At 39.8% G+C, this 26,847-nt stretch overlaps 6 protein-coding genes and 1 non-coding gene across 12 annotated transcripts; 2 read left to right on the top strand and 5 right to left on the bottom strand.

The window, feature by feature from the left end:
* Positions 1–59: 59 nt before the first annotated feature.
* On the bottom strand, positions 60–7,341 carry LOC137958511 (histone deacetylase 9). Of its 3 annotated transcripts, none has more exons than XM_068805568.1 (14): positions 6,833–7,341; positions 5,855–5,977; positions 5,634–5,751; positions 4,593–4,667; positions 4,304–4,523; positions 4,155–4,218; positions 3,961–4,053; positions 3,742–3,850; positions 3,599–3,648; positions 2,755–2,845; positions 1,315–1,385; positions 767–865; positions 487–553; positions 60–274 (listed from the first exon to the last, which is right to left on the bottom strand). In XM_068805568.1, exons 1-14 carry the CDS (start codon positions 6,836–6,838, stop codon positions 186–188), a joined length of 1,275 nt encoding a protein of 424 aa, XP_068661669.1. In that variant the 5' UTR covers positions 6,839–7,341; the 3' UTR covers positions 60–185. The 3 variants fall into 3 exon arrangements, with proteins under 3 accessions (XP_068661669.1, XP_068661668.1, XP_068661667.1); XM_068805567.1 differs by having other exon boundaries at positions 4,605–4,667; positions 5,855–5,967; XM_068805566.1 differs by having other exon boundaries at positions 5,855–5,967; positions 6,833–7,340.
* A 3,684-nt stretch (positions 7,342–11,025) lies between these two features.
* LOC137959879 (uncharacterized) lies at positions 11,026–16,192 on the top strand. Of its 3 annotated transcripts, none has more exons than XM_068807283.1 (4): positions 11,026–12,265; positions 12,392–13,795; positions 15,226–15,340; positions 15,677–16,192. In XM_068807283.1, the coding sequence occupies exons 1-4, from the start codon at positions 11,564–11,566 to the stop codon at positions 15,895–15,897; spliced, it is 2,442 nt and encodes an 813-aa protein (XP_068663384.1). In that variant the 5' UTR covers positions 11,026–11,563; the 3' UTR covers positions 15,898–16,192. The 3 variants fall into 3 exon arrangements, with proteins under 3 accessions (XP_068663384.1, XP_068663386.1, XP_068663385.1); XM_068807285.1 differs by lacking the exons at positions 15,226–15,340; positions 15,677–16,192 and adding exons at positions 14,953–15,035; positions 15,130–15,150; XM_068807284.1 differs by lacking the exons at positions 15,226–15,340; positions 15,677–16,192 and adding an exon at positions 14,953–15,214.
* Positions 16,193–16,552: 360 nt separating this feature from the next.
* On the bottom strand, positions 16,553–16,625 carry TRNAV-UAC (transfer RNA valine (anticodon UAC)). The gene has a single exon. It is a non-coding gene; the product is annotated as a tRNA-Val (tRNA).
* Positions 16,626–16,735: 110 nt separating this feature from the next.
* Positions 16,736–20,592, top strand: LOC137959084 (protein BUD31 homolog 2-like). Of its 2 annotated transcripts, none has more exons than XM_068806378.1 (4): positions 16,736–16,894; positions 19,601–19,720; positions 19,849–20,036; positions 20,238–20,592. In XM_068806378.1, the coding sequence occupies exons 2-4, from the start codon at positions 19,627–19,629 to the stop codon at positions 20,391–20,393; spliced, it is 438 nt and encodes a 145-aa protein (XP_068662479.1). In that variant the 5' UTR covers positions 16,736–16,894; positions 19,601–19,626; the 3' UTR covers positions 20,394–20,592. The 2 variants fall into 2 exon arrangements, with proteins under 2 accessions (XP_068662479.1, XP_068662480.1); XM_068806379.1 differs by having other exon boundaries at positions 19,597–19,720.
* Positions 20,593–21,106: 514 nt separating this feature from the next.
* On the bottom strand, positions 21,107–24,431 carry LOC137959082 (dihydrolipoyllysine-residue acetyltransferase component 5 of pyruvate dehydrogenase complex, chloroplastic-like). Its single transcript, XM_068806377.1, has 6 exons — positions 23,420–24,431; positions 23,113–23,304; positions 22,855–22,942; positions 21,859–21,929; positions 21,639–21,722; positions 21,107–21,549 (listed from the first exon to the last, which is right to left on the bottom strand). The coding sequence occupies exons 1-6, from the start codon at positions 24,290–24,292 to the stop codon at positions 21,445–21,447; spliced, it is 1,413 nt and encodes a 470-aa protein (XP_068662478.1). The 5' UTR covers positions 24,293–24,431; the 3' UTR covers positions 21,107–21,444.
* Positions 24,432–24,605: 174 nt separating this feature from the next.
* LOC137958639 (putative 12-oxophytodienoate reductase 11) lies at positions 24,606–26,774 on the bottom strand. Its single transcript, XM_068805717.1, has 5 exons — positions 26,669–26,774; positions 26,137–26,277; positions 25,847–25,977; positions 25,593–25,766; positions 24,606–25,314 (listed from the first exon to the last, which is right to left on the bottom strand). Exons 4-5 carry the CDS (start codon positions 25,759–25,761, stop codon positions 24,725–24,727), a joined length of 759 nt encoding a protein of 252 aa, XP_068661818.1. The 5' UTR covers positions 25,762–25,766; positions 25,847–25,977; positions 26,137–26,277; positions 26,669–26,774; the 3' UTR covers positions 24,606–24,724.
* Positions 25,878–26,763, bottom strand: LOC137958656 (putative 12-oxophytodienoate reductase 11). Its single transcript, XM_068805737.1, has 3 exons — positions 26,669–26,763; positions 26,137–26,277; positions 25,878–25,977 (listed from the first exon to the last, which is right to left on the bottom strand). Exons 1-3 carry the CDS (start codon positions 26,761–26,763, stop codon positions 25,878–25,880), a joined length of 336 nt encoding a protein of 111 aa, XP_068661838.1.
* Positions 26,775–26,847: the final 73 nt, after the last annotated feature.

Below are 26,847 nucleotides of genomic sequence, written 5' to 3'. Positions count from 1 at the left end.
AACTACATGTGATAATATACAAGACGGGATCTACTCAGCGGAATCCAGAGAATAAGAACTTAAACCAGAAGGGAATATGGGATGTATATAATTCAGACAATTTCCTTATATCAGATAATGTCAAGAAAAATAATGGCTCACAGACACCGTCTTTCGGCTGGCAGAAACAATCAGATCCGAAAATTTTACAGGGCATCGTCCATGTTATGATCGTTGTCATTGTCCCCATCATAATATTCATCATCCCGTTGGATCTGCTTGTCTTGAGTATGCTCTGAAAAAAATATTATTCATATTAATAGATTTTTATTTGATTATATATGCATGCTACACCCATTTTTTTCTCTACGTAGAAAGACTTGGAACTCCAAACCTCACGACACTTGAAACCCCCTATGCAGCTCAATCCCAATAGTGGATAAGTTTCAGGATCTAAAAACACAAATTCCAAAATGGATACAATGAAGTAAGGTATCTCAAACTTACGGTCAATACGTTCATCAGGATTAGTCTCATCTTCGTCAAAGTCTGGGATGTAAAAATCAGGAGGAACCTGCAATAAGTTACAGACATGGTCTAACAGTGGAACAGAATGTATTATTCTCTACGTGTTGTTTGGCATTCTCACCTTTCCATCTTCCTGCTATTGAGAAAGAAGGACGGTAGCAAATTTCGGCTTATAACCAGTATATGGAAACTAGTAATCACCTACATGCAGGCACCATCACAAAAAATAACCGAGTGCTCTAGCTGTGCCTAATTTTACCTCTTGCATCTGTACGCCGGGAGCATGTTGGATGCATCTTAAACTTTCAAACACTTGCATCTTGATTGTGCCAAGATATGACTTGCTATTCAAGTTCTCCTGCCCATTGATCAAAGGATTACTATAGAAACATGGAAGCATATATTATTAAAAGAAATTCAAAGAACTGCTCTCTGAAGACCAACACAAACGTTCATTGCATAGAAAGCTTGAACTCAAGTTGGCAGGTGACCCGTAATCAAGTTGGCAGCTTTTTTTTTTTTTTTTTTCCTTCTTGGGGGAAAGTAAGAAAATCCTACAATAAAGGGGAAAAGGAGCTTCCTACAAGAAGAGATTAGCAAGAGGCTCCCTTAGGAGCCAGCCACAAGATTGCCTGATCAAGGAGTTCTTTGCCATATAACATCCAAGCAATTACAAATATCAAAAGTTTCATAAAAAACATGCACTAATCTCCATGGGGGGTGTGATGTCTGCCTTGACAAGCGTAGGACTGAAAGGATATTTTTTCCAAGAATATAGAAATAGAGAGAGAACAAGAAATTACTTACAATATTTCCATTCTTAATCTTCAAGGAGAATTCAGGGCCAAAGTATTTTATATACTCATTATCTGGTATTTCTGCAAGAAATAGACTCACAAATTGAAATTCACTTCCCAAACCATCATAATGAGAAATGTTCTGAAATAGTCAAGAACCACATAAATTGGAGAAAGAAAAATTCAGAAGTAAATGTAAGATGGAGAAAATGCAGATCAGTATACAGATGACAGGAAATTAGGTGTATTCAGAAAAACGCTCTAGTTTTAACTAATGGAGCATCCTTAGTTATGTAAACAAAGGATATGTATGCATGTCTACATATATATGTATTACATGCAATATGATCTACAACAGCATCAGGCTTCAGCTTTCCATGCAACACAGAAACTTAGCACATATTCTCCCCCTTTCCACACCAAAATAAGTGCCTTAAACTGTGCTAACTTCCTTTCGTCTAGGGAAGGAAAAGGGTTGAGCCCAGCAATCTTTTTGCAGGAGTGAGCTCAAGCCGTAACAACTAGGCTCAAGCTGAGGCTTGACTCATACTTGAGATCAAGCTCAAGAGTGGCTCAAGCATAATTCCAAAGGCTCAAGGTCAATTTCGGTTTGAACTCTTAAATTTGCCTCTTATATAAAATGGCATTTTCATATAAAAAAAAACATTATTTCGAATTGGCTCATGAGCCATCAAGCCAAGCTAAGCAAGGCCTGCATTTGACTCCTTCTGGCTAATGAGTTTGGCTCATGGCTCGAGCTCAGGTCAGGACCGAGCCGCTTGAGAGAGCCAGCTTGGCTCAGTGCCACCCATACTTTCATCCACATCAGGAGTCTAACCAGAAAGCATATCAAACCAATCAGTGTGAGATTAAAGAGCAGGTGAGACTGACATTTTGAAAGATAAATCATTTCAATCGTCAAGAATGACCAACTCACAAGCTTTTAATCATTTAGAAGTCAGAATATTTTTTTTGCATAAAACAATTATCAGAAAAAATACATCAACATCGAGAATAATAAGAAAGATGTGTTGAGAGTGAAAGCTAAGCTTGCAATTATGCCAAAAAAGAAACTATCCCTAAGTCTCAGGATTTTCTTTACAGTAGTTATGGATAGTTCAAAAGGACACAGATAACACCATCAGCCTCAAGATGACCTTAACTATGCATGCGATACTTAGTCAAACAAGTGAACAGTTACACTTGCCTGCAGTCAACTTATCAACCCACAGGTCTGCCAGATTTGCGGTAACCATTTCACTTAGAAGTTTCATGGATAGTCCCACTCTTGGGACAATCCATCTTGCCCAGGAAGAAATTATTTTAATTGACCCAAAAATTTACTGCTTTAATTTAGAGCACACAGAAGTAGTCAGTGGTGAGTCCAAATCCCAGCACCAAGAGAACCCGTCAGATGAAAAGAAATGTGAAGCCTTATTAAGTGACGTACCATTTGAAAGTTCTGTGTCCAAAAGAACTCCAGTTTCAACAGTCCAGCAACGAGCAACATTTTCTTTGGTGTAACCACCACCTCCAGTTACCTAAGAAGACAAAATTACTGGTTAATATTCACTGAATGACACTATCTGAAAACATACTCACTGATTCAGGCCATTGATTTAGAAACCCTTGCCACCATGGTTTGCCACAAATGTGGAGATCAGGTTTGCTGAACTGGTTAATATGTAACAAACACAGCATTTTTGGGTGGCTGAGTAGGTAATATTGCTTCATATCTGAAATTAATATTGGCTATCTCCTCTTCTCCTTCGCGGGGCCACTTGGAGTTTCTGACTCCACTACAACAGAACTCTCTGGATTGCTTAACGGAATTCAAGTATTTACAAGCCGGCTCACGGGCCCCCTCTACATTGAAAGGGACTCAAAGACGGTCATTGACTGGTGTGCAAAGACTATCAGATCTCCATGGCGTCATTGGGACATGTATTCAGAGATTTGTAACTTAATTTCTTCTTTAAATTGTAATTGGAAACACATTCCTCATTTTGCCAATCATTTGGCAAACATTCATGCTAAGATAGGGTATTTTGCTCCAACACCTTGTTGTGGAGGAAGACCCGCCTAGCTAGGTTTGTTTGTACTTTACTCTATCTTTTAATAGTTTATACACCACATTTCAAAAAAAAAATTGCTTCATATGTGATATGACAGGAATGGCTTCTCACATCGCAAACTATGCGAGCAACAAATTAACAGAACACCCCTCTGACATTTTTACTTTGCATTAATGTCCTAGTCAATCAAATCTGGAGATTAAAAGATCGTAAACTCACCAATAGAGGCAAATTAAATTTCTTCACAAATCTTACACATTCCGCATGTCCTGTTAAGAGTAAGAAAGAATCAGCAGATACCCATCACCAACTTACATAAAACAATAGTTTGAAAAGAATATTCAGTTGAGAAAGACCAGTACCATCAATGGAGAGATTGAAGCAGCCCAAGCGGTCCCCAGCAAGGGAATCAGCCCCACATTGGAGAACAATGACACCTGGAAGATATGTTTCAACAACCTTTGCAATTATCTACACAGGATGGAATACAGTGAGGGTACTGATATCATCAATGTAAACTGAAAAACCTCAAAGAAAACATGAGTAAAAGACTTGACTGCAAAAAGTAAATAATAACTTACAGTTTTGAAAAGTCGAGTAAAACTGGCATCATCTATCCCATCCTTGAGGGGGACATTTATGGCATAATATTTTCCTTCTCTTTCTCCTGTTTCCTTAAGAGCAAAACAACTTCATTAAGCTAGGTTCGCTCAATCAGAAAAATTAGATAGTATGGAGTTTCCTACATGATGATCCATGGAGCAGACTGAATTACCTTAACATCACCTGTCCCAGGAAAAAACATATCTCCATACTTGTGGAAACTCACGGTCATCACCCTGTAAAAATATATATTAGCATTTAATTTCAATAATTCATTTCAAAGTATTAAACAAACAACCTAACGTCAACAATTTCCATTACCGGTCCGTGAAGTAGAAGGCTTCTTCAACTCCATCCCCATGATGCACATCTATGTCAATGTAAAGAACTCGAGCATGATACTTTAAAAGCTCTAAAATTCCAAGTACTAAGTCATTTATATAACAAAACCCCGATGCTGCACACTTTTTTGCATGATGCAGCCCACCAGCCCAATTGATGGCAATGTCACAAAGCTGATTGTTCAATCTCCGTGCTGCATCTGCAATATTATATGGATTCAGAAAAACCTAAACATCAATAAAAGCTCAAAAGCACGTTAGTGTTTTACCTAATGTCCCACCAGCATAAATCTGACAAAACTCAAACAAGTTTTCAAACACAGGACAATCTTCGCCAAGATTATCTGCAGAAAGGAAAAAAAAAATTGATCGTAAATACATAAAAGCTTCAAGAAAAGCTACAGAAATGAAGTTCAAGAAAAGTCTCCGGAAGATTCATTCAGCAAGCTGAGTTACAATGCTTAGCAACAAGCACAATTGGATTTTTAAATTTTGGCCAGGGAAAAGGGGTCTGGTCAGTTCTGCCAGATTGACTGAAGAAGAATTTTCTGTGAACAATTGAAATAAGTTTCAGGGACCAGTGCCTCGTTATATTTCAAAGGAGCAGCAGTAGGGAGATAATTTGAGTTTCTTTTCCAACTCCGATCAAACACCAATGCAAATAGTAAGGAGATAAAGCAAAGAAATTTCTGAAAAAGCAGGCACCTGAAAGAGTAGGAATGATATAAATCCTGAGTGCCTATACTAAAATTCCTGAGCTGGACAGAAACTGGAAATAACTCAATTGGAAAGCCATACAACAGAACACTCCTATGAAGTAAACAGAAGGCAACATAAATAAAATTTCACTATGTAAACATGACAGCACAAGGTATATTGTTCCATGGCCATTATAAGTGTCCGTCCCAATCTATATTTTGTGCAGAAAGAAATAAGTAGAACTCCAGGAATGCTTTCAATATCTATCTTGCCATAACACTATCAAAATATGTTCATCTGAAAGTATCTTCTCACTTCACCATCTAAAAATAACTAGCAAATTTCTATTGCATAATGCTTCACATTCTTATATGTTTTTCCAATCAAAAGAAATAATGAACCAACAGTTAAGCAACAGAAGCACCACTTAATCCATCATGCTGAAAGGAAAAAAAAAAGAGTTAACTGAGATCCATGACCAAAAACAAGGCATTGGCAACACAAGATAAGCATAATCTTAAGGCCAAGCACCGTAGTGAAATGTGCTCAAAAAGGTTCACCATACAGAAAACTAATGTACCACATAAACCAGGCCAAATACCAGCACATACATTTGGCTAATTCATTTGTAAATAAATTCTGAGTATCAGGAGTAATTCGGTGCAAGAACTCTACATAATCAGCAGAATGAAACTGTGCCAGTTCCACAGGATATGCTTTGTGTGGCCGCTGAAAAGATTAAGCAAGAGACCATGTTAATTGAGTGAAACAGGCTCTTTTATAGTGTAAAAGAATAAATAGCAACATGGAAGAAAATGTTTTTACAACTTACATATATCTCCATCTTCTTGTGAAGATCGTATGAAAGGACAAGATGGTGCGTCATACAAAGACGATGTGGTTTCATTGGATGGTTTGGACCAAAGTAGACATTTCCCACGTCTCCTGTGAGATTCTTACAAATGCAGTGTAATAAGCATCAGAATTGAAAATTTTAAGGCAAGAAAACACACGCACTAAATAAAAAAACACAAGTTCTTGAAAAGCCAAGAATTAAAGAAAAAGGATATTATAAAGCATTGTGTGGTTGACAGACTTGGTGCACAAACAAATACCCCGTAAACCTGTCAGATAAGGCACATAGGAAGCAGATAATAATATCCCCATAAGAGCATGAGTGCACTAAGTGGATGGGGAAAAAGAAAGCAAAGTTCACACCAGAGTGATCTAGTTTCTCTAAAAAACATAGAAAAAAGTCCAAAGGAAAGTTTGAATGAGATTAAGCCACCTCGTTTTCCTTAAAGTCTCCTCCAAGGAAGTGAGATCACACCCTTTTGGTGAGCTAGTCACTTTCTCTCCCTTAGGCATAAAAATGAGGAAGTAAATTTCTTTCAAGTTTCTCTATGCAGTAACTTATTAATGCCCAATTGTCCAGGCAAGTATGTTCTCTGGTGATTCTTTATGCTCTAACAGGTCCAAAATACAGAAAAACAGTAAAAGATAATAAAGCTTATGTTAAACGTATAACTCGGAGAATTCTGCTGTGAGAAACTCTTTTCCAAATAACAAAGCCTCAAAGCACTCAAATAAATCCCCAATTTTGAGTAATTTGGCGCCACTAAATTCTTACTACAAAAGACTTTAGCAGCAATCCTAATGTAAAAACCCTAACATTAACGAGATGCACTGCTCTTTCGTCGCCACATTTAGCACAGGATATTTTTTCTGATTCGACAAAGTTCTCTCTCACATAGGAGCAAAAATCGACTTGAAGGTTCAGATGAATAGAGGATAAGAGTAGAGGAAGTACCGTCATAGAAATAGGCGATTCTGTCCTTGGAAGGCATTTTAACGGCGAGTGCAAATCGGTCACAGGTCAGTCACAGCTCACACAACTTGCCCCATAGAAGCTGCTCACAGCTGCCGCGCGAGCCGTGAAGAAATTTGGCCTCGTAAGCGGTCGAGGGCTGGGGCGGCTGGGAGCGGAATAGTAATTCTTGGAGAAAGCCTCTTCTGACAGAATAGAGCCGGAGACGGCAAGCGGAATAATTTTTCTAAGACAAGTATACCCACCCTTCGATGTGGTTTTCAAACTTTCTTTCTCCAACGGCGGTGGCGCCTCCTTCCTTCCTCTCTCTGCTGGTTCTGACGAGACCAGATGCGCGTCTGATTTAGGCGCATAGAGCCTTAGAAGCCAGAAAACAAAGTTTAAAATTATCATCTCCCATGTAATATCAGGTTTTCCAGTTCTCCGAGTCTACTGGCGACTCGACGATATTGTCACGATCATTATATAGACTCGGATCGGGAGTCGCCGAGTCGGATCGAACGAGTTGATAGATGAGTCGAATCATCCGATTCATCTAGATTTGTTTTTATACGTGGTGGTTTTCATTTACCTTGCTGAAGAATGGAGGTTTACCAGCAATAAATCAATGACCTACTGAAAGATGGAGAAGAGGAACAAGAAAATGATGGAGGCTGGAGGGGGAGATCTTGCGACATTAGCGGAGGAGGACGGCTCGTATCTGGTCTTCAGCGACTAAACGACATTGGCAGAAGAGATCCATCGAAAATTCGACTCGGCAGGCACAAGGAGAAAGAGGGGAGATTGTTGCCAAAAATGGAAGCATTGGTGCGGAAGCCACCGGTAATGCTCGGAGACGGCTGGGGCAAGAAGGGTTGGAACCCTAATCACTGGTTTTTCCGCCATAGCAACGCTTTTTACCTCCATAAAATCGAATCGATAGGTTGGAAATGCAAACCGCGACTCGTTCTAGTTCCACTCCCAGGGAGGGTCGGGTATTTCGAGGCGACTCGCGCCCCCCCCGGGAACCAACCTGCCACCTCTAAAATCTGGTTTAACTCGCATGAGTCACAAATAGACCCACCGATTCGCAAAACCATGGTTTCGATTCAATAGGGTCAGGTCAGGTTAGGATAGGAATTATTCTTATTTAAACGAGTCACTCAAAACTCGCCTCGACTTTTGCTTGCAAGTCACCTGATTCTCTTATATTTAAGCTCACAATGTAAAAGCCCCAACACCAAATCGACTAATCCTATTTGGAATTAAGTTACAATGGGTGTTATAAAACACAAACTAGGCAAGCTCTTGAATTGGCTTCAACTAGATTAGGCCCCTTAGTCTAGTTCATGTAACATATAAAAACCCAAGGATAGAAACTTGATTGCCTAGTTTAAGAGAATGTTTGGAATTTCATGAAAAATAAAATAAAAATTTGACCATTATTAATTTAAAAATAGTTAGTGAATATAAGTGAGATGGAATATAAAATAATTGTTTGTGTTAGTGTGCACAATAGAAAGTGCAGTGTAAAGTACTTGTTTGTGTTAGTATACACAATGTAAAATGTGATGTAAAGTGCAGATAGATTATTTATTAAATAAAATATTTTGATATATCTTACTTTCAAAAAATTAAATTAACATTAGTTAATAAATAAAATATATTAAATATAATAATTAAACAAATGTTTATTTTTATATTATTAAAATTGTAATTAAATTTTAATTTTGTAATATCTAAATATGAAATAATTATACAAATATCGTACTACATAGCGTACTACACAAACATTGTAATAATAAAAATAAAAATAATATAAATATAACTCAATCACCTTTTTAATATAAAAAATTGTTCATACAAAAGTACAACACAAAAAAGTATTTAGTGGCATTAAAACATAATAGTCAATAATTTTGCCACATCTTAATTGCTAAAACATCTTGATAATATGATGCTCTTGCAGATTGTACTGCGGACTCCCTCTAAGTACTTATTTGAGTATTTACATCATCCTCAACATCATCACTACTATCACTATCTTAATTCTCACTTCCATTGTTATCTTTACAATGTTCTTTACCTCAAACACACTCATTTTCACTACAAATGAAGCATCAGTACTTATATAGTAAACAAAAGTTACCATAGCAAAACTCCTTATTCCCTATCCAGTCAAGCCAACCATGGGCGAGGACCAAGTTATTGCAAATTAGAGACATATCCCCATACATGAAATATTTTGCTTTTATAAAATACTAATAATGATTTTTAATAGTTAATGCTCTAAACAAAGACCTACAAGACCAATTAACCATCGATGAACAAGAAGAAATTTTTATCCTACTTTCTTCTGAATTGAGTCGGAGAGGTTGTAGATAGGGGAAGTCACCGACAGTCGTCGGTGTTGGGGACGGCGAGAGGAAGAGAGTCAAGCGTCGGGGAGAGGTTACAGAGGGGGCAATGGAAATTGCCGACGGTCAAGAGTGAAGGAGGAGCCGGATAGTTTGCAGAGAGGGGAGAGATGTCGCTGAAGGTTGTCGGTGCAGGGGACGGCGAGAGGATGGGAGTCGAGCGCCAGAGACAGGTCAAATAGAGAGCGATTGAAATCGCCGAAGGTCGGTCGCGAGCGAGAGAGAATTTTTTTTCTCTGAAACCTTCGTTCTACAAAGCCTTTCCTTCCCGACAACCCAAGCACGATGTAATTAAGGGAGGGAAAGTGAATTCAGAGCTCGACCCCTCTTAATTCACTTTCCCTCCCATTACACTTAAAACGGGGGAAAGTGAAATAAATTTGTATTTTACTTTTCCCCATTATTTATGTTGGGCACTAATTGCTTTTGGTTACTTTTATCCATAGTAACGCACTAACAAGGCCTTGATCATTATTTTATTTTCACTAATTAATTTAAAAAGTAATAATAATTAAATTATTCTTATGTTTTTTTCTAGGAGTTCCAAACAAACCTTTGAGTAATCGTGTTACTCTTTGGCATGCACCACAGAGAACACTCCTTCCACTTTTTGTTTTAATAACAATTGGGACGTAACAACTCCTTTTTTTTACACCAACAAAGGGGCAACAAAGGGGAGCAGAGGAGGAAAAGGGTCAATGGGTCCCGGCCCTCCTGTCTCCCATGTGAAACTTTCTTAATCTAATTTTTATTTGATTATTCTTGTAATATTTACTTCATACATGTTCCATTAATATATCAAATAAATTTAATACAAATAAAAACTTTAAATAGTCAAGACATATTATAAATACATAATTTGATATTTATAAATTTTTAAATATCAAAATAGTATTTGTCATTGCCCTACATTCATTAGTTTTTGACATATTTTTTATTTTTTTATTCTAATTATGTTAAAGAAGAAAAAAGTGACAATGAATTTATTATAAATTTAATTAGAATATAAATTGCCTTTCTTGAAGCTCCACTTCATTACTTCCATTTAAGCTAATCGTGGCTTCACACGCTCGCTGCAGCTGTAATTTGAATCCACACGCGTTTCCCTCTAATTTCTCAACCTCAGGATTCCCAAATCGTCCTTCCCGCGGCGTCAGACCGACTGACGGATTTCTCACGGTAGAAAAACACTAACGGAAGAATCCGAAGCCGTTGTAGGTCGTGTGACTTATTTACTTTCATACCCCTGCATTCACTTCGAGTAAATTCGTAATTTATGGCTACCTCGTCCACCTAGGCGCAATCTGCGATGGCGGGGGTAGGTAAAATATAATAAACTACAAGCTGTGGACACCTCGACCAAGGAAAGATCTTCGCGCCATTCTTCTGCCACGTCGGTTACCAAGCCACTGGTAAAACTCCAAAATACCCTCCTTTCGTCATAGTACATCACTGCTGTCTGAATAATGCTTCAGTGGTCCCCATACTTATCAACGGTGGAGCAACCGGTCACCGTTGCTCGTTGACGTGTACGACTGGAGATGGCGATGCTCCTCTCCGCTTTTGCCCAGCTCACGCCACGTGGGTGGGAAGAGAGAAATAAACCAGGGGTATTTAAGTCATCATGTTTGTAAAGTCTGGTAGTTGGGAAGGGGCTCTCGAGATCCTAACAAAAGTATCGCGGACACGAGTGCACGGCCCGAGACTGTTCACCTTCGGGTCTTGGAGCCATCGAGATTTTTTTATTTTTTTATCTTTTGATCTCTGCCGTTCGTTGACCATCCGGCGGTTCGAGATAGTCGGTGAGAGGTTCCCGCTGTTCTCGATAAAACCCTAGACCACCTGCCGTCGTCTTCACTCCCCGCCGTTTTCCTCCATTTTCTCTCTGCAACAAGAACGACATGAACTCCTCCGGGACTGGGAGGATGTAAGATCGAGAAGACAAGGAGGGGATTCGAATTCTTGTTTTCTGTTTTTCTGGTTCTTGGTGTTTTGAGTCTTGTCTTTATCCGCCAATAGAGTAGGAGAGGAGGTTTGGGGTATTAATGGCGGTTCTGCCGGTATTTCTTGGTCCTGATCAGTGAGTCTTTTAGTTGTTTCTTATTTAAGTTGAGGAGCTGCGGAGCTTTGATGGCGGATTTCATGGCGATGCTTTCGCGGGCGATCTCCAACTATGTGAAGATGCGTGGGGACTGAGGCGCTTGCGATTAGGTTTTTGAAGCTTTACGGGATCAACGTCTACAAAGACGAAAGAGAGTTGGCGAAAATTGCGGCTTCTAGGGTTCGGATTTTCCCGTTCGGTGACGTGCCGTCGACGATGCCGTCCGTCGGAACGAGGCGGTCCACCCGCGTGTTTGTCCCTAAGTCTGTCAAGATGTCCCCGGATGCCGATACCGTCAGAGTTTTGCGTTCCGGCAAGCGCCTGTTGTCCGACACCGCCAAGACCCATGGAGAAGATGACGATTGGCTGAAATTGCTTGGAAGTCCTGGTGCGGAAGCGGCGGATTTCCGCCGCTGGAAAAGGGAGAACAGATGGCAGGAGAGGGAAATAGCTGAGGCGGAGTGCAACCTTGCTGAAGTCGACAATTCTGGTGATGTGTGCGTGGAAAAGACTGTTGAAGGTGTCCAGGGAGTACCGCCGGCTGAAGTGAACCATGAGAGGATGTTTGGGATTGTTTATAGTCGAAAGAGACGAAGATCAAAAGACCGGATGTATGGAATCCAATTTGTTCGGAAGCAGCGGAGGAAGAAAGACCTTGGGGGGCATGGTACGGAAAGCGGGAAATTGGAGAATTGCATACGGGGTTTTGTTTGTCGTTGGGCTTCGTTAGTTATCTTTGTAAAATTCTCTAGTAGTAGTTTGATGAGATTTGAGAAGCTTTTCGTATCAGTTTTGAGGAGTATGAAAAGGTCGCATCTAGGACTGGCCGAGTTCACTGCTTTTTTGCTATCAGAATCGTTGTCTGTAGTTTTCTCCCAACATGGAATTCATTTCGCTGCCGAGTGTAATTCAAGAGATGTGAGTTGTTTGTTTGTGATCTTCGTAAACTTTTTAAAATTTTGTTTCTTATTACTGTAGTAAAGTATATGAGCTAAAGAATTTGGCTTAACTGATTTATAACACTTCGTTATTTGGATGTTTCAGCATCTTCCTCGTGGAGATTCTCGCAGAGATACCTTCGCTAATTATGGAATTTGCACGGTATATGGGGCATGCCACTTTGTTCCTTCAGTCTCAGTGAACTTCTCCGCTCTTCCATGCTACTTTATGAACTTGCATGTGGACATGTTAATCAGATCCTTTCATCTTCCATGCCTACTTGCAAATTACGTTCAGTCATTGTTAAAATCTACTCGAGGGGATATCATAGTCTACACGGATTGGTATTCTCGCTTTGTTAAGGAGATATCTATTCACCAATGGGTATCTGCATTTTCTACTAATTCTTCTCGGTCGAGGAATATGATACATTATGGAAATAAAGCCACTAATTTAATTGCCAGAAATGTACCAAATAGATATGGGGTGAAGTTCCGGAGACATAAAAAGAGGAATTCGGCAAGGTTTGGTAGGGGTCCAAGGCATTCACTAGCTAACAGTGGCCTCAATGGGCTCATTAAGCTTCCATCAGTTGCGAACAGCTCTGTTGGCAAATCTTGTGCAGCCTATGATTATAACTTGTTTGATGGTAGGGATGATTATTCTGTATTTTCTTCTCCGAGACCTAATGGTAGGCAGCGGAAATCTGTCAGGTATAATCCTTCAGAGAAGCTTAAGGAGCTTAAATCAGTCTTAGTAGACCTCAAGCAGAATGTGGATGCAATCCGCTGTGCCGTCAATATTTTGGTTATGCAGTTGGATAGGTGTTGGAGGGAATGTGGGGCTGAGGTGATGTTGGAAAGTTCTGATTCTAAGGAATGGTGGCTTGCAATTAAAACACAGGGCATAACAAGATACCTCCATAAGGCGCAGGAGATGAGGCCTAGTACCTGCAATCGTTTTACACATGCCATGATGTGGACCGGTGAAGATGGATGGAAGTTAGAGTTCTGTGATAGGAAAGATTGGATGATATTTAAGGAACTTCATAGGGAGTGCTGTGAAAGGAATTTGCAGGCCACAGCTGTCAGGATAATTCCAGTGCCTGGAGTACGTGAGGTTGTTGGATATGACGATGGTGATAATGTCCAGTTTGTACGACCTGACTTATACATTTCCGTGGAAGATGATGAAATCCAAAGGGCTCTAATGGCTGATAGCTTGCACTATGACATGGATTCTGGGGATGAAGAATGGCTTGAGTATTTGAATTGTAATTTTGGCGGACGTGATAATTCAGAAGCTGGTCATATTTCAAAAGATAATTTTGAGAAGATAATTTATGCATTTGAGAAGGCTGCTTATAGCCGTCCTGATGATGCCTCTGAAGAGAGTAAAGCTATAAGTCTTTGTCTAGATTTAGGGAGGAGGGAAATGTTAACAGCTGTTTTTGACTACTGGTTGAAAAAAAGGAAGCAAAAGAAAACACCGCTGGTTAGAGTCTTCCAGGTAAGAGATGTATCAACGTTTGAATGTTTCTTTCATTTGTGCTTTTTCTTCTCCTTCTCTTTCTGGGATAATGGCAGTTCTTTGTTTGAGAAACCCATTGTATATACTTTGTTGTTAAATGCTGTGATAAGAACTTTCTACCATTTTACTTCCCATGTGTATTTGTTGTGGCTTGCTGATTGGACGTGGATTATTGGTTGTTTCTGTTGTTTAATATGTGAGCAACAATTCAACTCCATTTGGTCGCATACTGTTGTAGTATATTCCATGGAATCAAGATGTGTGATTTTGTATCTTATTGTTTTGCTGCAGTAAGCTAAGAGTTTTTAAAATTCTACTTGCCGGAGTAAAAATTTATCGTCCATGGTAGATCCTTTTTCAGTTCTGGAGGCTATATTTCATGATCAATTAGTTTCTTACACAAAGCTGTAGAAAATCTCAATGGAATTAAAATTTTGTAGCAGGGTTATTACAGGGGATATTATTGTTAATCCGCTATTGAGAATTGGAAGTTGTAGGCTATATATTTCGAGATCAATTAGTTTCCAGCACATCGCTGTTAAAAATCTCAATGGAATTAAAACTTTGTAGCAGTATTATACAGGGGATATTATTGTTAATCCACTATTGAGAATTGGAAGTTGTAGGCCCTCTGTTCTCCACTTTTTCTTGTAGTTTGTTGTTCTTTTACCTTTTTTAGAGAGCTTTTGGAAATTCATATGAAAAGAGAGCCAAAGGAATGATTGTGGTATCTAGGACTGTGACAGATGAGAGTTTTGATATCTCCATCTGCTTACTGCCGTGAATTTAGTTTTATGGTATTCTTTTTTTAAGTTCAAAATATCAATAAATCATTCAAACATCAGCAAACTCATGACCTGCAAGGATGCCATGGTTTTGAAGATGTCTTAATTGGCATATTTATATACCAACAATTGCTTTCAATTTTAATGAGTAATAAATATCAGTAAACGCCATAATAGGTGTCTTTTTTCTCCTTTAAATTCTTTAGTAATTTATTATGTGAAAGCTTGATGAAAATTCAATTCTTGGATCTTATGTTAGTGAGTTTTGGTGGAGTTGCTTCATTTGTTGCTTTTTAACTACTATTTTAGATATCCATAGTGGCCAATGCACATATTTGCAAAATTCTGCAGGTATGCGTAATTACTGATAGAGTGACGGCTGATTCCTTGTACTCTTTAACTGGTGATAAATTATGAGTTATACAGTATTTCAGGTGCAACAGTGTTTGTGTTTTATTTGTGGTTCTTGACATTTGAATTCATCTATTCAAATTCCATACTAAAAAGTCATGTAACCTCTCTGATCAGGGGCGTCCTTTGAAGAGTTTGATTTATGGTTCTGGACTTTTGAATTCATCTATTTGCAAATTCCATATTAAAAAGTCATGTAACCTCTCTGATCAGGGGCCTCCTTTGAAGAGAGCACAGCTTGTTCAAAAGCCCATTTTTCGAAAGAAAAGATCTCTCAAGCGGCAGGCTAGCCAAGTGGGACGGAGTAGACCAGAGAGTTTCTTTGATGGTGAGTTTACTCTCTGAATTGCACCAGTCATACTCGGGACATACTTTATTTGGTCAGGGAGTCTGGAATTGTTCTCAAGTCTGAACCGTTGAAGCTATGTGATGACTGCTTGCCTAGCCTTTAAATTAAAACTGATTAATGGAACATGTGTAGGCCATGTTTTATATAGAATGCATTCTGGGGTTGTCCTGGTTTAAGTGGTGCTAACCAGTAGTGGTTGGTGGGCGAAATTATGCACTCGTTCTCTCGCATAATTGTTACTAACAAAAGCAGTTGAAGCTAAATTTGTTCTGTCGTGCAAAACACTTACTACTCTCAAATAATGGGTAAGTGCAGGTGAAGCAAAGGAGGATGCTGTACGAAGGGTCCAAGAAGCTGAACAAGCGGCAAAGAAGGCAATGGAGTTGGCCACTGCACAACGCAGTAGAGCTCAAATGCTCATGCACAACGCTGACTTACTGACTTACAAATCTGTCATGGCTGTCAGGGTCGCAGAAGCAGCCCAACTTGAAGTTGGAGAGTCTCGGGATGCTGCCACAGCCCTGATACTTGGTTGAAGCAGAATTGGTTTTTACCGTTTACAGGTACCGTTATTCCAGATTTTTTGCTCGGATCTGGGAATGAATGGGAATTTGGAGTTGAGCAGACGAGGACGTTCTAGTTTTCTACAAAGAGTCTCGGGCTGGTCAGGAGCCGCAAAGGGGGGTGGCAGAAACAAAAAATTCTTTCCATTTTTGTATAGATGATGATTATATATGTAGATAGATTTTGTATTATTATCGTCACACCAATGTAACACAGAATCTTGGCTATTTTGGCGTCAAGAGTTCAGTAAAACAGAATTCCCACCGAGACCTTCATGTGACAAAGCTGAATGTTGGCATCCAAAGCTATGATCTGGAGATGAGTGAATGAGCCTACTTCTTAGAACAAAATGCTTTCATATGGGCTGCAACTCTCTCATTATAAAAGATTATCCTTTCATATGCTGTATTTGAAATTGAAGAGGTGGTTCCTTTGTTTACTATGTTAGCTAGTGTTGGTTCCTTTGAATGAGCCTCCCTTATCCTCAATTTTAGTGCAAAGAACACCTTTTTATTGGCAATTTGGATCTGAATGCTCACTTAATTTGTAGAGAAAAAATAAAACTTCAATTGTTTTGTTATGAAAAAATTGATGCATATGATGCAACATTAAAAAAATTTACACATATGATGCTGCCCAGGCTCGAACTGGGGACATTCAGTGTGTAAGACTGACGTGATAACCACTACACCACAGCACCGATATGCTTCATCTTCTCTAACATATTAATTTGTAGATGTTTTTCCTTAAGACCCTCGTGTTTTATTTTCCTCTCTCGTCTTCCTCTCTCCTCTCACGTTTTTTCCTGTCCTCACGAGGGGAAGAGGTTTCTGCATTTCTCGAAGTCTCTCACTTTCAAAAATATCAACTAGGATCTTGTACACTCTGAAAACCAGTTCTTCGGTAAATCTCGGGTGAGCAGCTTGATCTCCGACGGCCGGCGAGGACTGTGTCTGGTTGATAACAGAGGTAGGGTTAGTTCCCCTGTCGTTACCTTTCTTCTGGTTCCTCTTTTCTCTTCTCTGTTTCGTGCTTCTTCCTCTTCTTTGTGTTTTCTTTGCCTCTGATTACACCTATTTTGTGGATCATCTCAAATTGCTTGTTGATGATATGGAGGTGACTTATCCTATATATGTTGTCTTCCTATACTTCTGTTTTATGCAGTTGATCCTGCGAATTTTTTCTAGTTAGGCTGTGTGAGGACCGCTCTTATGTCTCCCTATACAGAGCGTCTCTAGTTTTTATCAAGATTCTTTTGGATTTTTCAAATGTTAGTTTGATGGGCATCCATGCAAACTCCACCATCGTGTATTTGAATGTTGGTAATTTTTATTCAAATTCGCTAATGTCTGGACGTGAGACATGAAAATTAGTAGTTAGACCTTCATTAGGGCTTTATGCCTATGCTGCTGAAATCATTAGATAAGATGCGAGTGTGAAATGGAATATAAACTGTTAAGAGGTCTTTAAATAGATATGAATGATTAATTTTTAATGAAACTGGGTTAGGTTTAGGATGGACAGATTAGACTGGAAGTTTTTTATTTTCTTTTGTATCAGTTTTGTTTTGTTTTTTTTTTAAATTTGGGTGGACGGCATTTATAATTAGTTGCACAAATAAGAAGGCTCTGTGGTTTAGCATGGTGCTATTTTGTGCACTGGTCTTCATGGTGGACCCAAAGCTCCCAAGTGCTTGGCCTGTTTGCTATCCACAAATTGGCCGATTTTGGGAAAAATTCTCCAAAGAGAAAACTGGATTTAGCAGCACATTTGTGGCATTGAATTTTAGGCTTGACCTTAATCCTAATAGATCTAATACATATAAACCCCCCTGAGCAACCCCCCATCCACTCACAACACACACACTCACACACACAGATAAAGCGAGTCTTAGAATTGGTGCATTGGAAGTCTTTCTGTGTACTTTCTTTTCGTCTTTCCAGCTTGTGCCTGTGCTGCCAAGTTAACTAAATGGGACTAGTGAGGCAAAAAATAGATTTGAGTGAAGATGTAAGATAGGCTTTCAATGAGTTCCTTTCAATAACTTCCTTGTGCTGGAAAATGTAGGATAGGCTTCCCTGAGCAAGTCGATCAACCTTTTGAAGTGTTAGATCTTACACTATTTTCTCTAAATTTGAGTCTCTTGATCTTCACCAACAGAGTAAACTTAGGTTAATCGGCAATTTCCAATGAGTGTACCATGTTGAAAATCATAGATTGGATGCATGCAGAACCATAGTAGTTGAGTAAGAACTGGTTTATCTTGTGAGTTAAAAGAGAAGATCATGACCACTGCATAGTTTGCAGAAGAGAATACATGGAAGAGAGACCATTTGAATGGTGTCGTCCTCAAAGGGTTAAGTACAGAGAAATGGAGAGGACTCTCTCTTTGAAAACACACTGTGATGGGATAGAGGAGCAGGCTGTGGTTCCTGCCATCACCCATGTCTCTTATCATGGACAGTGAGAAGCAAGAATAAGGGATGGCAGCATTTGTGGCAACAAACAAGATGGAGAGAAGCTAAAAGATTTTTTTAAGTGGGATGAAGGTGACAAAAATCTCATCAGCTAGGTGGAGAGAGAGGGAGGGAGGGATGGAGGGTGCTTCAGAAAAGAGGAGGATGAGTCCCAATGGAGTGAAGATCCCAGGAGTGTGGTATAACGATGGAGTGAAATCCCAACCACCTATTTATCAACAAAGAAGATGGAAGTGGCAACTTTGACAATGGCAAAGGTGTTTAGGTGGTTGTTAAAAGAAGTCTAGGAAACCATTTCATGTGTTTGGAAAAAATTCAAGGTGGTCTCAACTAGAAATTACATACTCCATGAGTTTACCATCTAACTCATATGCAAGCTCATCATATTAGAAAGGAAGCACTTGCCAGTCACATATGGTTTCTCAAGGGGAAGTTGTAGAAAGCACATGTTGTTGTTGTTGGGCATGAACAGCCTATCCTAGTGGTAGATGTTCTCAAAACAATCATTTGTTTCATTAATAAGAGATTGGGGCTGAGAAGATGCTCCAGAAGCATGTGAACATATATTTTCTGTAGGCTAAGAACTAGGTGATGGAGAGTAGCAAAACACGTTTTAAATTTTCTAAGACAAACCGCTATTACTTGATCATTAAGGCCATATTTTCCCTTATTTTGTGTCATGTTGCATGAGTTTAGATTCATCTCTAGCACCTTGGATAATCTTCAAACTTTATAATTGTAAAATATCTCTCTCTCTCTCTCTCTCTCTGTATCATTATTCTCTCTCTACTTTTCTATTTTCTAAAAAGGGTATCTTCTCTGGTTGTCTAAATAGAAGTTTATTTTGCTCTCCTTGCTCAATCTCGTTTCTGACATCCTTGAGAATCATCTAAAAGAGTCATAGTACAGGGAGATAGTTAGTATTGTTTGTAGTAGGAAGATGATGAATTACTCACTTTTCATTTACTCCTGTAATGGTTGAGCTTTGGGTACTGGGGATTTATTTAATGAGATGGTTTTGCTGCATGCAAATGTTATGTTCTTATCAATCATAGTTGATACAGTTGGAAAAAAAAGTCTATGCCATTTGAGAGATGTTATTTGCATTGAAGGTAACTGAGTTTCTAGGGTAGTATATTTTACACTTCTTCTTTTCTCCCTCTCAAATGATTCACACTATTATCTCATTGAAAGCCAGGTTCAGAATATTGAAGAGTGACAAAAATGCCAAAGCTAAGGACGAATCGTACAAATTATCCTAATGGATGGGAGCTTATTGAGCCAACTCTTCGTGAACTTGAGGCAAAGATGAGAGAAGGTTTTTTTATATTCACCTCTCTCTCTCTATGCATTCTTATTATTAATATCATCTTGTTTTCTTAATCTATTTGGTTGCCTGTGCATCTTTTGGCCTTTGTACCGATTCATAGATTTTTTTGAATGTAGCTGAAAATGATCCACATGATGGCAAGAGAAAGTGTGAAGCATTGTGGCCTATTTTTAGAATTGCACATCAGAAGAGTCGATATATCTATGATCTTTACTACCGAAGAAAGGAAATATCCAAGGAGCTCTATGAATTCTGTTTGGAGCAACGTTATGCAGATCAAAATCTTATTGCTAAGTGGAAAAAGGTAAGCATCCCGTTCATCCAAACTAGTCGCATTTCTTTGTTTTAGTTTACTCATATCATTCTCTCATTCAAGATATGATTTGCTTGCATCTTAGTAATTGAATCGAAGCTAGTTAGCAATTAGCTTCTCATTGACCTTTTGTTTTAGTTGGTTCTCTAATATTTCTTAAAAATCGCTCTTAATGGTGTTTGTACTCTGTAGCCTGGCTATGAACGACTGTGCTGCCTACAATGCATGCAGCCACGAGACCACAACTTTGCGACTACCTGTGTCTGCCGAGTCCCCAAGCACTTGAGAGAAGAAAAAGTAATTGAATGTGTTCACTGCGGTTGTTGTGGTTGTGCCAGTGGAGATTAATATCAGTCTGCTTGATTCACTAAAATGTTTTCACTTTTTTTTTTCTGTTTTCTTTAGCAAATGTCAGGTATCATAGACTCTTTCAATGTAAAGTAAGAACAACTTTTTAGGTTATGTGGCGTCCACATGTAACTAAGATGAGAATTTCAATCTCAAAAAATACGAATCATGAAAACCGTCCAGGCTACCATTCACCTGTTTTCTTCTGGTTCCCCTACTTCATGTTCATGTGTTTTGTCAACTTTTCTAAGTAATGATGGTTGTAGCATCGATTCCAAGCTATCATGTTGCTTCCATTTGCATGTCCTTCTTCCTCGGCATCTGGAATTTATTCTCACATTTCCTTCTCTCCAGACATTGAAGCTCCCCAAGTCATCTTTCTATAAAAACTGTTTCTAGTCGTAAACATTCTGAAATTGCTTTTGGTTGCTATTTGGTCTGAAGTGATTCAGTTACCAAAACTACTGCTGCTGTTTTGCAAAAGAGCTGCCTTAATTTCCTGCAAAAGTAAGTCCTATGTGATTTCTACTAAATTAGAGCACAAGAAGTGCTACTAGAATTGGAATTTACTCCAATTGTGTAACTGGAAGACAACCAAAACTGAAATTAAGCTAAGAAATCCAAATTGTGCATCACTTAGTTTCTCAATGCTAAGAAATGTCAGGGACCAATAAAAAATCTTAAAAGAGTTAGATACTGGGAGGAATGTCAACTGAACAAATAACAATGAGATCTACTTAGTTTATTCTGTATGTGATCACTCTCAGAGTGGACTATCGATAAATGTTTTACAAAATCGTGCATCAATCAAGACTGGTGGGAACAAATTACCATGAAAGAAAAACATGCGCACAAAACAAAACTGAAGTACCATGTGCACTCGGCTCCTTGGGACTGGTTGACTAAATGATAATTAGCTCTCAATACCTTTACGACAACCCTGCAATGCGTTCTGCTCCAACTAGTCAGTTCAGCCAGCTCAAACCATCAGTTCTCCCTTTAATACTCATCAAGACAAACGACCAGTTCCATCAATGATCAGTTCTCCAGATTAGAAAGTGAGGTCTTTGGGTTCTTCAATAATTGATGCCAAGGTTTGCAAGAAGGCAGCTAGATCAGCACCATAGATCACTCGGTGATCTGCTGTGACATTGACCTGGAGAATATGTAAGACACACAAGTGAAGGTTTGAAGGCTTAAAATTACACAATATCCACTGACAGGACAAGTAGAGAGCATCCTTACTTGCATCTGATTTTTCATACCAATGCGGCCATCCTTGGTGGCAACTACAGTTGGCTGTGATGCACCAACTGCCATGATTGCTCCCTGTCAACAGTTCAGGCCAAATTTTTACCAGTCATACTATGTAGTCAGATGAGAAGAATATCAACATGTAAACTTCTCGTTGACTAGGAAACCTCATATGACAGAAAGAAAAGATTCGTGGTTAAGAATCACTCACAGTTCCGGGTGGAAGAATAGCATCAAAGCGATCCACACCAAACATACCAAGGTTTGATAAAGTGAATGTGCCTGCAAGCTCAATGGAATGAGCCAGTTAAGGCATCTAAATAGTTGTGATTAATGAGAGGCTTGACATCTAGATTGTACTTAAAAGTTTCAAATGATTCTTCTGAAGTGACAGCATTATTGCATATGTTTAGAAGATTAATAAGCTCAACTTTCCTTGCTATATGTATTTTGCATAACAGTGTTTGCTCTTTTTGTTTATGGAAATTACTCGTGTAGAAATTTGAAAGCTTTCACCTAAGAAAATTTAGTCAAGCAAACCTGTTCACAGTCCATATGAAACTTACCTTTTCTTGCTACATGTATTTTGCATGACAGTGTATTGCATTTTTGCTTATGAAAATGGGTCGTGTATAGAATTTGAAAGCTTTGACATAAGAAAAATTACTCTACTAACCAAGTTCATAATTCATATGGAAGTAAAAACTTGTGAAAACTAAGATTAACATCATCACTTGGAACCTCATTTGGATAAATTCAGAATCTCCCCCTATAAGACAGCAGATGCACATATATTTGACACAAACTTTCTAGCTTATGAGTATTTTTTATAAAGAGGGCCTTTTACAGAACTACACAGGAGCCACTTATCATGCCAATCCTGACAATGACCTACATAATATCAAGCAGTGAGCCTCTCCATTGAATAAGTGAACAAGAAATCTCTGTATGAGCAACAGATTTTATGACTACTGCTATATAGGAATGCTATACTCCACCTAAAAAGTGACTCAATTACTGATAAGGAATCACATGCCTATTAGGCTTTTTAATTAGGCTTTGCAGTCATATAAGCTCAAATTTCTGTTGAAGCAGATCACAACCACTAAATATGTGGAAAGACGTTTGTACTTATGGTAGTACATGTGTTAATAGATACAAACAGCAAAACAATTACATGGAAGCTATCTTGAACAAAGTAACAGACCTGTTGTATATTCATGAGGTTGTAGCAGCTTTGCTCGAGCCTTATCAACCAACTCCTTCCATTTCCTTGACAATGAGTAGATATCAACCTAAGAAGTACATGATAGACCAAAAAATCAAAAAATAAAAAAAGAGCAAAAGAATCAACTGAAACATAATGCTGATTTAGTTCCGATTAGCACAAAGACAAAAGGAAGAAGATGCCAGAAGAAGTGAAGATGAAAATAAAGCTCATAAACAAACTAAAGAAAAGACGAACCTTGTCTGCATTCTGAAGAACTGGAGTAATCAACCCGCCATCAATCGCTACTGCTACGGCAATATTAATACTACTGTTGTACGTGAAGCTCTTTCCGTCTCTACAACTGGAATTCACAACGGGGTGTTTAACCAAAGCAAGAGCTGTGGCCTTTGCCAGCAATGCGGTCATGGTCACGCCTTTCGATTTTATCTACGTTTTGTTTTCCAAACAAAGATAATCAATTAGAAAAATAAATTATTCGATTCCAATGTGCAAGTTCAAGTATTGGCTAACCATGCCCAGAAAATTTGACGAACAGAAGTACCTTTTTGTATAATTGATCGAGCGCGTCAGTCGTGATGGTGTAGCCAACCCTGAACGTTGGTACAGCAAGACTCTCCACCATGTTACGACTAACTGCGTTTTGCATTGTCGTAAAAGGCACCACATTTCCCAGTTCGACACCAGGAGGAACCGAAGACCTGGAATCCAAATCGGCGCCCACTTTTGTGCTCGATGCTGGAGTAGCTGGGACACCAGCAGCTGCAGCAGCTTCAACGTCCTTGGCGACAATTCTCCCCATTGGCCCGGTTCCAGTCACTGCTGCAAGTTCTACTTTCAAATCCTTGGCCAGCTTTTTCGCGTACGGGGTTGCAACAATTCTCTTTCCTCCTTCAGAAGCCGGATGGATCGAAGAGGAAACAACGGTAGAAGGGGCAGAACCTTTTGGAGGTGAAGGAGGAGAAGAAGAAGCCGCGGCTTCAGGCTCCTTCTCTGCAGTAGCGGGTGCAGCAATACTAGCGGAACTACCTGCTTTAGATTTAGCTTCTGAGATCTCATCTTCCGTTTCAGCGAGAAGCGCAATGGCCGAGCCGACAGGCGCGACACCCCCTTCTTCTACCATAATTGCAGCCAAGTACCCATCGTAGAAAGTCTCGACGTCCATGTCAGCTTTGTCCGACTCGACGACCACCACACTCTCACCTTTCAAGAGCTTCTCGCCTTCAGATTTCACCCAAGACACAATCTTGCCTTCGGTCATCGTGGAGGACAGCGCGGGCATGAAGATCTCCCGGATCTTGGATCGAATTTGTGTCCGCACGGCGGTTTTGTTGGCCGGCAGAAGGGACGGAGAGACACTGTGGAGCTTCCAGGAGGAGGGGAGGAAGGAGGTGTTGATTTGGACGATGCCCGCCATGTCTTCGTGAAAATGCCCGGCCGAGCAAAGAGGGCGTCTAGTTCTTCAATTGCCAACAATGCTAATTGAGACGCTCGAGTGTCTTATTGAGGTCTTCGTGCGCATCGAAAAGTGGCGGAGGTTCCAACGACCTCACCGGTGTAAGTGGGTCCGTGGCTTTTGTACGAACGAAAGATTTCGGGGAGAGGGGCGGCTCGATTCCCTCCTGGACCGGTCGTAAACGGTTTGGGCTGGACTTGTGTGTACCAACTCCTTATACACACATCATGGGCAACCCTTTTGAAATTGGTTATTATACTTTAATATGCTCTATTTCAAAGTTTTGTTGTACAAAGATTTTGCAGGTCCTCTCAATTCTCTTAAGACAACCGTCACTTCCATCCCTCGCATAACCTCTTCTTTCCTGACAAACACGAATTTAAACAGAAGATTTCAATTTTCAAGAAATGGGTAATCCGTATAACCGATTACAGGATCGGGCGTGTAGAAAGTTGTTCTGTTGTACGTGTTCAATGGAGCATTAAGCTCAAACCTTCGAGGCAAGTCTGGGTTAGCCAAGAAGATTCGGCCGAATGCTACCAAGTCTGCATAATTCTCTGCAATGGCTTTGTTCCCGTCTTCTCTGTTGTAGCCGCCGACAGCTATGAATGTCCCCTTGAAAGCCTTTCTCATCGGCAGAAGACTGTGGGCAGTGGTCAGAGGCTCCCCATGCGCAATGACCATTCTGGGTTCTACCATGTGGAGGTAGAGGATTCCGTATCTGTTCAAAGCGTTGGTCATGTACAGACCGAGAGCTTCCGGATTTGAGTCCCCGGCCTCCATGTAATTGGCAAAGAGAGAGAGCCTGATCCCCACTCTGTCTGCTCCTATCTCGTTAGTAATAGCTTCCACTATTTCTAGAGCAAAACGGCAACGGTTCTCCAGACTTCCACCGTATTGATCAGTTCTGTCGTTCACTTGATCTTTCAAGAACTGATCGATCAAATAACCATGGGCTCCATGGATCTCTACACCGTCGAAACCTGCACAAACAAATAAAAATTGGGTCTCGTAAGTTGAACACAAAATCTGAACTGTAACACAACTGGGAAATGCACAGATTACAACTACTAGAAGAGCAATTGTATACAGGGATCCCTGCTAAGTGATGCCGACTTCAGATACATTTGTCTCCGATACACTATATGACCCAGAATGAGTCCCCTGTCTTAATCAATTTAATCCCCATTTCCATCCCTGGAACAGAATGAACTAGTAGTATAACACAGAAGCAACTACTGTGGAAATGAAAGAATCTCACCAGCTTCGATGGCATTCTTTGCGGCAACTCTGAAATCATTCACAATTTGAGGAATTTCGTCAGTCCGCAGCCTTCGTGGCGGGGAGAACTCGACACTAGCTCCACTCATACGAAGCTGAGGTCCCAATGGCTTATTGGTACTGGAGATTGGAACTTGCCCGTTTGACATGTAACCTGTGGAGAGAAAACTAATCAGGAATTTAACAAATGAAGAATGTCACCAAAATAAGGGATACAAATTGTATCTAACGTACTCGTATTGCTGACCCTTCCCACGTGCCAAATTTAGCAGAAGAAAACACCACCCTTGTCATGAACTGCCTTCACAATGGGTTTCCAAGCCTCTGTCTGCTCTTTCGTCCAAATACCAGGCGTCTCAGGATAGCTGGAAATGAAAATATAGCATTGGAGTGAATGACGTTTAGGCCTTAGGGATACCAACAGGACAAATAGTTCGAAAAGGCTCAAAGAATTTGCTCTCTGCTGCTTCTTTTCAGGAGAGAGAACGACTGCGAGTGAGAGTTTTTTTTTTCTGAGTTATTACCCTTGAGCAGTATCGGATATGCCGGTGGCTTCAGCTATTAAGAGGCCACCTTTGGTAGTCCTTTGGGAATAATACAACGTGGCGTGTGGTCGAGGGACGTTCCCGAAAGACCGTTGCCTGGTCAAAGGTGCTAAGACTATCCTGAAATTATAAACAATTACAGGGAAAAATTACAACCAAGAAACACAGAAGCACTTGTAGATACAGATATTTCCAGATCGTTGTTGTTGCTTGACCAAAGGTTCAAAACTACGGAGAGGCGGAAATTAAAGCAAAAAATGGAACTGAATCAGCCACAGCGTACGAACGAGATGATTGCAAAATCGAATTCAGAGACGAACACATTAACACAGGAACCGTCACTGAATTCGTCAAACACGATGTTTTCAGCCTCAAATCTCGCCAAAACCCTCGATATCGAGAACGGAGAAGGGAAATTAACAATTTGCCCTTCGCCATTGTATGTTCGAATATTAAAAAAGCGGAGATTCAAAATTCAGCAAACGAGCTGGATAGCATTTCGCCTACTTACCTGTGGGAGAGATCGAACTTCCCCATCTTGTATGGAGTGAGAAGAGGGATTTTCGCAACTTGAGCTTTGTGATTTCCTCCCTCCGTGTTCTCCATTTCTAACGCGGTAGAATCTAAAATCTAAATTGCAGAGAATGATGTTTTCGCTGGATCCGAAGTAAATTTATAGTCGTCAGGTCG

The sequence above is a fragment of the Aristolochia californica genome, unplaced genomic scaffold (assembly GCF_029961685.1).
Source record: "Aristolochia californica isolate CCGP_79_NKW_82.1479 unplaced genomic scaffold, dmAriCali1.0.hap1 SCAF_3, whole genome shotgun sequence".
NCBI lineage: Eukaryota > Viridiplantae > Streptophyta > Magnoliopsida > Piperales > Aristolochiaceae > Aristolochia > Aristolochia californica.
Note: the sequence above shows the minus strand (reverse complement) of the source record. Positions and strands in the feature narration are given on the sequence as shown.